Below are 8,598 nucleotides of genomic sequence, written 5' to 3'. Positions count from 1 at the left end.
GGAGAGACTGACTATTATAGACCCATTACAGAGCCAGATTACTCCTCGTCTGACCTGTTGAGAATCCTGCGATGTACAATCTTGAGGATGACGATTTTGTCGGTGCAGCTCTTGAGGAAGTCGGTCATTTTGTTCTTCAGGCCAGGCTTCGTCTCGTGCTTGGCGATGACTTTCAGGCTGTCCCATGAATCCCGGCACCTCTTCTCCAGCTGAGCCAGACTCTCCGCAAGATCATCAAAATCCACCTGGATAGCACATGTGAAAGGTTTCAAGTCAACCATCACCTATCAGGAATTCTATGTACAATGTTTAACTGATATAGAGTAACCACCACACTCTTCATGTAGTGGACTTGATGGGCAACTGCTTCACTCAAGGATACAACCAATCAGGTCCTTCAGATTGCCCACATGGTTAAAAAAAAAACAAAAAAAAAACAAACAAAAACAACAGAGTGGTCCGTAATCCATCCAAAAAATTGTCACCTACAAAAGTAGGTTAGCTGCCAGAACCTCGAATAAGGTCTAAACCAGCAGCTATGTTACCAATACATCTCATAACCCGCAAGAGGCTACACAAAGGGGGAACTATTTGATGTATAACATGAACCAAATGCCAAACCACTTATATCACGCTCCCAGAAAGGTGGCCCCCCACATCACCTCTGTACATGGGGCCCCCAGGAATCCTCCAATGCCACATCTGCAGCTTCCCAGAATCCTTAAGGAGTACTCTGACCTCCACAATACACTCTCCTGACATGACAAGTTGAAGCATAAGAGTGGTGGCTGAGAGACCAAGCGGTCCATCAAGTCTGCCCCTTCGTAGACCTGTTTGCCCCAAGCTTGTCTTAATTCACTTACAGTTGACTGACTGGCCGCCTCTACTCAAAGTCTGCTCCAAGTGTCAACTACTCTTCCTGTAAACTAATACTGTACATTCTAAGGTTAGTTTTGAACTAGGTTGAAGTCGTGTTCTTGATCTGATCGTCATATTGAAAAATCTGCCTTCCTGAACTTTATTCACACCCTTCATGCATTTAAAGTGCTCCGTCATGCCCATCCTTTCCCTTCTTTCCTCCAGACTGTGCATGCCACGTTCCTGCAGTTTCTCCTGATATGTTTTAAGCCAACACCTTATAGGTGACTGTCAGCAATACTGACTCCTCTCATCCTATTTATGCCAATGATGTAACAGTATCAGAAGTAGCTGCACATAGAGAAGTGAAGAGACTTACTTTGGAAGAGCGGGTTATAGCTGCGATTTCCGAGTACAGGTCTGTCGTGTCGGGAAACTTCTCTATGACTATATTGCACATGTGATGGAGCAACGTTTGCCGGTGTACTGTGTCCTTCACCTCCGACACCTTCTCCAGGTAGCTGAGGTCGAAGCCCTTGGCCTAGAACAGCAGAGAGGACAGGTTAATGCCGCTGGTGGAAACGGGGATGAGAGACCCAAGAGTAGAGGAAGCTTGGCAGAGAAAGAGCTTCCTGTAATAAAGACCGGTCACTGCTGCGGTCACTCCTTGTGCAGGTGACTGGTCTTGTCTCCGCCCCCTCCTGTAATAAAGACTGGTCACTGCTGCGGTCACTCCTTGTGTAGGTGACTGGTCTTTTCTCCGCCCCCTCCTGTAATAAAGACTGGTCACTGCTGCGGTCACTCCTTGTGTAGGTGACTGGTCTTGTCTCCGCCCCATCATGTAATAATCATGTAGCTACATCTCATCAACATTGCCCCCCCTCTCCTAATAAGCCAGCACCAAAGGTGTCTACAGAGCTCCTCCCCTACCCACTTCATAGTCCCCCCTCTAGATGTCCAGCACAACTCATGAGACTTTAGACACACAGATATATGCAGCCAGGGGCTCAGGAGAAGGGAGTTCACTGCCAGACACATCACATGACCAGCGCCACCAGGAGCTCAGCACTCCTGATGCCATTGCATCTAAGGGTGGGCCTGGCCAGCTTATTCACGCCAGAATATAACACAGTTAGCGTTTTCTGGCATTTCACTTATTTTACAAAAGCAAAGAACCTATTCTTATTTTTTTCCACAAGTTCTGCTTTAATGAGTTACTATCCTTGCCTCTCGGCATAAACATAGAAGACTCTCTCACTCATAGAACAGCAAATATCCAGTGCTGACTGTTCCACCATAACACTTTAATTACACAGTTGGTAACATAAAATGGATGCAACTCACGCATGAACCGTTCAGGAAGTTGCCGACTGCCAGCAGTGAGGCCAGGATGACCCTGAATGTCTTGTTCTTGGACAGCTGCTCCATCCCCAGCTTCAAATCAAACAGCGGCTCTGCGATTTCCTAGGAGAAGACACAAAGCAGACGGAGGATTAACACTATCTGGTTGAACGACTTGCAGAAAAACATACATACATACATAAGCATACAAATACATACAAAAACATACATACATACAAATACATGCACACAAATACATAGAAAAACATACATACATACAAATAAATGCACACAAATACATACATACATAGAAAAACATACATACATACAAATACATGCACACAAATACATGCACACATACAAATACATATAAAAACATACATGCATACAAAAGACCAATTTAAAATAAACGTTAATGATTTGATTTCACACATGCAATCAGCTACCTATACATCTCAGGGAGTCCCTCGTATTGCCTCTGTATTGTGTCCATGTGAAGTCTGATTTTTATATTGTTTGTTTATTAGAATGTTCTTTTTATATTGTCAGTATATTGTTTTTTCTTATACTGGAGCTGACTTTGATGGGCCCTTTGTATTTGTATTTTATTTTCTTTCTTCAATAAAAGTGTTTATTGAAAAAATAAATAAACTTGTCTTTTGTCCACTTGGGGAAAAGCAAATGTTTCACTGTAATAGAGGCCCAATCATCATCTTATTGTATTTATTTATTGCAGGTATTTATATAGACAATCTAAGGTCCCTATCCCACATACATACAGCGTTGATTTAGACAGGAGCCAATTAACCGACCAGCAGGACTTTAGAGCCCCCGGAGGAAACCCACGTAAGCAAGGGGAGATGCAAACTCCTTGCAGATTGGCCCTTGACCAGGATTTGAACTGGGGACCCCCCCCCCGTGCTGCAAGGCAGATGTGCTAACCACTACGCCATTGTGTCTGATACCCATCCTTCCCCCCACCACTCTCTTTGGTCACCAACCATGAAGAGCGCTAATGACTTGGAGGTTACACAGGGCTGAGGACTCTCTACTCACCCCATGGGCACCCACTGTGTTCCTGAGTGGCCAATCACTAAACCCCAATGTTGTCATGTGAGAGGAAGGGGAGTGGGTCACTTGCTTCTTATACCCGGAGATACCAGGTACGTCACTTTGCTCTGGGCTGCCAAATGTAATGGAAGGCAACTAAAAGCTGTTGGTAGCCCACCATTAACGTGAACCTGTTGCTCTGCCCTGCATGGATAAAGCAAAGGCTCACTTTAAATATGTGCAAGAGTAATCAGTGTCCTCGCGTTATCTTTACTAACTCTGTAGTTCTGTATAAAAGCTGAAGAGCAGCCACAATATTTCCAGTATTCCTGGTCCAGTTTTATGTATCCATATCTGATAACTAAAGGAGGGCCGGCCAGGGATGCTGAAAATTACTGTAGTAGACCCCGATCTTTTCTGTATGTGGCTCCGCATGCTTCCCGGTGACTCTGATTACAGACATGAATACTTACATTGAGTCAAGCTGGACCAATGTAAGTATCCAAAAAAGATCATTCCCGGAGTTCCGCTTTAAGTACGCAACATAGTTCTTCACAAGGGTCTGCTGAGTATGTTGCTTACACTGCTGACAAGGTCACTTTAAGCATTGTGTGATGAGTGGAAAGTGTATTACCTTCTCCATGGTCTCATAGTCCAATTTGAAGGCCCAGAGCTGGAGGCGGGAGGTCAGGCCGCTAATAGAGGACAAGGTAAGGAGGAACTGTTCAGCCGATCCGAGAGGCAGGTCAGGGTTCGCTATCTGAGCCTCCTGAATCTTCTGCTTCTCCTCCTCCGTTGGGACCATCGTAAGGATTTTCTGGTGTAAACGGAATGAATGAAATCAGTTAATTGTACAATCTGGACAGGAGATCGCAGGCCCAACCGACATGAAAAAATGCTTATATGTATAAGTCATAGTGTCAGCAATTTACAATCCTAGATACTAAATGAAGGCTTAGCTTTCACTGGTTGGTTTGTACATTTTTTTTTTCACAGGCACACATAAAGGACTATTTTGTCTTACATATACACCTATCATACCATTATGACCACCCACCTAATATTAAGTAGGTCCCACTTTTACTACCAAAATAGCCCTGACCTGTTGCATGGATTCCACTAGACCTCTGAAGGTATGCTGTGGAATATGACCCGTCAAGGCCTGGACTCCACTAGACCTCTGAAGGTATGTTGTGTTATATGACCCGTCAAGGCCTGGACTCCACTAGACCTCTGAAGGTATGTTGTGGAATATGACCCGTCCAGGCATGGACTCCACTAGACCTCTGAAGATATGTTGTGTTATATGACCCGTCAAGGCCTGGACTCCACTAGACCTCTGAAGGTATGCTGGGGTATATGATCTGTCAAGGTGTGGACTCCAGTAGATATCTGAAGGTATGCTGTGGTATATGACCCGACCAGGCATGGACTCCACTAGACCTCTGAAGGTATGCTGTGGTATATGACCTATCAAGGCATGGACCACACTAGACCTCTGAAGGTATGCTATATCGCGTGTCCCCAGCACTGTGACCGCACTATCACCAACAGCTCCTTGTCACATAGCAATGATTGGGAGCCAGTAGGATGGGCTCCTGATCATGTGATCACTGTGACAGTAGGAGTGATCACATGATCAGGAAGCCCATAAAGGGGTGTAAGGGGGTAAACAAGGGTCACTTTCAATATATGTAATCTTCAGTCTATTACAATAATACCCGGTGATCCTGCCATGAAGGTCCTTATCCAGACACTTCCTGTTAAAGGCTGACAACGCTCTGTCCCATTTCCTGCTTTGTATGTCACACTACTGATGGCAAACTTTTGATAGAGATTACAAGTGGCTAATTCAACACACATTACACAAGCATGGTTCACTGTTGTCACTATCAAGAAATGCCAGGCACTGGAGTCAATGTAGACAGGAAGTGGCTGCAAAGAGGCTGCAGGGAATCAGCAGCACTGTAACAAAGGATTTAAAAACTTTACCTTTGACACTATTGACACCATGAGAAGTCCTACTGACCCTTCTCAAAGGACACCTCCAATATAGAAGCAGATTACCCTCATTTCGGGGAGAGGACTGGTAAGTGAGCAGTCAGCTGCTGTGATAGGATTAACCTACTTACGTCACCAGCGTAGATCACTACAAGATTAGCCGGCCACAGAGGTGAACACAACAAACAAGGTGTTTATCCCATCAAACCAGCTGCTCTGTCTGAGAATGTGCAAGCAGCCATATTGTGACCTGCATCCGTGATGGAGGAAAGGGGACAATGTGGTAAAGTGGATCTGAACTCACAAAGTGAAGATTTGCAGTCTTATAGGAAACATCGTGAGATGTTAATTCTTCCTGCGCAATACCCAAAAAATCTTTTTGTCCTAAACCCTTTCTAAAAATAGCAGCGCACTTCCTGTGCTCAGGCTCTCCTGTTCTGTAGACTGATTGCTGTATATCTGCAGTGTGAGATCATCTAAGGGACAGCCGCCTGTAACTGCTAGCTTTACCGGATTTGATGATGTCACTATTGTGCTCCTCACTGTTCTCCTTGCTGGAGAGGAAGCTGTACCTGAAGAGGTGCAGTGCAAGGATCTTCCTGCTTCTGCTACAATAATTCTGTAGATCTGCACTTGCTTCACCTACCCTGCTGCTTCTTAACCTTCCCAACCAGTCATCAGATCACCAGTCATGAGGGGGCAGCTCCAACGTGAGGAAGAAAATCACTGCTCCTTTACCAAGATGGCTGCCTGCACACATGGACACATTGCAGAACAAACCATGGTAAGCCGGTAATGGGAAAAAGGTGCAAGGAGACCACAGGCAATACTGCAGACTAGTTCTTTGTCCTCGGTTTGACCTTTTTAGGCACAGCTTCTATAGCACAGGTCCTCTTCAAAGTGGCAACAATGCGTTTTTCAATGTTAATGTTGACCTTTTTTAAGGGGTTCTTAAAGCAAGCACATCGGCCAAGCTAAAATTTAGAGAACCCATGCAGAATATCAAAGGGTCACTGGTGTGTACTTGCTGAGACTTGTGCTGTCGCATCCTCTCTCTGCTTTCTTTATCACCAATTACTATCAGGTTTTTAATCTGATGTAAATTACTAAGGAATGCACGGATACTAGTATCGGTGCCGAGTATTTGGGTGAGTACTCGTACTCGCTCAAATGCTCTGATGCCTAGCGCGATACCTGAGCTTCCGGTATCAGGTAGCCGGGCAGTGAGTCATTACACGCTGCCCGACTACCTGATTGGCCGGGAAGCTGATTCCACGCTTCCTCGTCACTTGGTGTAATGACTCGCTGCCCGGCTTCCTGATTGGTCGGGAAGCTGGCTAATCAGGAAGCCGGTTGGCGAGCTTCTCTACCAATCAGGAAGCCGGGCAACGAGTCATTACACAATGCCCGGCTTCCTGATTGGCCAGAAAGCCGGCTCCATGCTTCCTCGTCGCCTGGTGACGAGGGAGCATGGAGACGGCTTCCCTTCTAATCGGGAAGCCAGGTGGTGAGTCATTACACGCCGCCTGGCTTCCTTAACGGGACTTCCAGTATCGGCATTTGGTATTGGCGAGTAGCGTAAAGAAAATATCGGTACTCGATACAGAGAAACCGGTATCGGTGCATCCCTATAAATGACATCACCGTAACATCCTGTATAATATAAGAGAATGGGTACTCACCTCTATTCCCTCTTTGCTGATTGCATATTCGTCAAAGTTCAAGATGGCCGTCTTGATGATGTGCACGGTGGGGAGGACAGTAAGGCCAATGTTGATGGCGTTGCTCCTCTTGGGGTCCAGAACAACCAGAGTCTGCTTCTTTGTATCGGCCCCTTTCTGTGGCCGGGAAACAGAAATAACTTAGAACGGTTCTTCACTAATACAACTATTGGCTAAAATAATTCCGTCTTGCTGCATGAGCTTGCAGGTTTATAATAATATGACAGGTTATGATGAGGGGAACCAAGAGCTCCCTACTACAGCAATGCTTTTTACAGTAGTCTTCCTAAAATCTGTGACACATTGCACGCGAAGCGGTAGTGCATGGATCTTCGTGTGCAGTGTCATGTCATTTTCACTCCGGCGCGTCAGCTTGCGAGAACTCACATAGCTGAACGTGCCGAGATGAAAATTGTAATCTTCAGCCATTCGGCTCACGCGTATAAAACTGTGCGTCACGATGCAAAGTCCATTCAGTTGTAACGCCCGAGCTGATTGGCTTAAGATGCCGTTTTTCATCTGGCTGCGCTAAGCTCAGACACCGCATGTGAGCGTCCGTGCCTCGCAGTTTTGCTTTGCTCCGCACGGCCCCCCATGCAGTGTGTCATGGACTTTAAATAGAAGATATCTGCAAGTCTCACTTCCATCACAAATCCCAAAAGTAAAAACTGTTCAAGGAAGGGTTAAAGCCCCTATCAGGTTAATTTTGACAGTCTGTGTTCCATTTGGGAGATTTCACTTCCTGTTCGAGACAGCAGGTAACAAGTGGAGATCTTCCTCTCTTATACAGTTGTCACCAGAACAGGTTTTTTCATTGGTGGATTTCCCCTCAGCTCTCGTTCTGGGGACAATGGACCAACAGTAAGGCCCCATTCACACTGAGCGACATGAAAATCATGTGATTTTGCGTGCGATTTTATATGTGCGATATTGCGCGACTTGTGGCGCGACTTTTTCCTATTGGGCTGTATGCAATCAGGAGCAAAATCGCCCGAAATCCGCAGAAAAAAGGGTCATGTAGGAGCGACAAGCTACAGCGACGAGCTACAAGCAATATTGAGCGTCGAGATGTGAACAGCTCCATTGAAATGGATTGGAGAAGCTACATAGAGCGATATCGCGTGGAAATACGAGCGATATCGCTGCAAAAATCGCTCAGTGTGAATGGGGCCTTAGGGTAAATCTCCCATGTCGGGACACAGGCAGCTATGAGAGCCCTCAAAGATCTTTTGACACTTCCACATTCCATCAAAAAATGGATTTCCATACACCAAGTATATAGAGGTTGGTGTTCTCTGTACTTCTTTTGCACTATAGATTTTTGCATCTACTAGTGAAACCCACAAAGGTACGTTTTATCACATACTCACCTTGGAAGGAAGCAGCTCTTTGGCTTTGGATTCAAAAAGATGTTCAAGCTTATCAGTGTCCACCATCACCTTGTCCAGAGACTCCCACACAGTGCCTTTGCCAAATTTCCCCCGGCTCTGGCATTCTGCCTCCTTCATCTCTTTCCAGAACAGTTTCACCGTCTTCCTCTTCTTACTAAACGCTGGCGCGATAGAGTCTGTAGAGATGGCACTGAAGCTGGGTGGAGCCGGAGGAGGTGGCGGTAACTGTGGTCTGG

The 8,598-nt window shown here is 45.8% G+C and overlaps 1 protein-coding gene across 1 annotated transcript in view; it reads right to left on the bottom strand.

Annotated features, from left to right (window-relative positions):
• FHOD1 (formin homology 2 domain containing 1) overlaps positions 1–8,598 on the bottom strand; it is a 127,578-nt gene that overhangs the window by 7,539 nt on the left and 111,441 nt on the right. The window contains exons 17-22 of the mRNA XM_018552957.1: positions 8,342–8,594; positions 6,933–7,088; positions 3,884–4,066; positions 2,203–2,322; positions 1,238–1,399; positions 55–245 (exon numbers count right to left, since the gene is read on the bottom strand). Coding sequence (XP_018408459.1) covers positions 55–245; positions 1,238–1,399; positions 2,203–2,322; positions 3,884–4,066; positions 6,933–7,088; positions 8,342–8,594 — 1,065 coding nt within the window. The remainder of the gene's footprint in view (positions 1–54; positions 246–1,237; positions 1,400–2,202; positions 2,323–3,883; positions 4,067–6,932; positions 7,089–8,341; positions 8,595–8,598) is intronic.

Source organism: Nanorana parkeri, unplaced genomic scaffold (genome assembly GCF_000935625.1).
Source record: "Nanorana parkeri isolate BGI_ZX_2015 unplaced genomic scaffold, ASM93562v1 scaffold6, whole genome shotgun sequence".
Classification (NCBI taxonomy): Eukaryota; Metazoa; Chordata; class Amphibia; order Anura; family Dicroglossidae; genus Nanorana; species Nanorana parkeri.
This window is presented reverse-complemented; position numbering and strand designations above follow the sequence as displayed.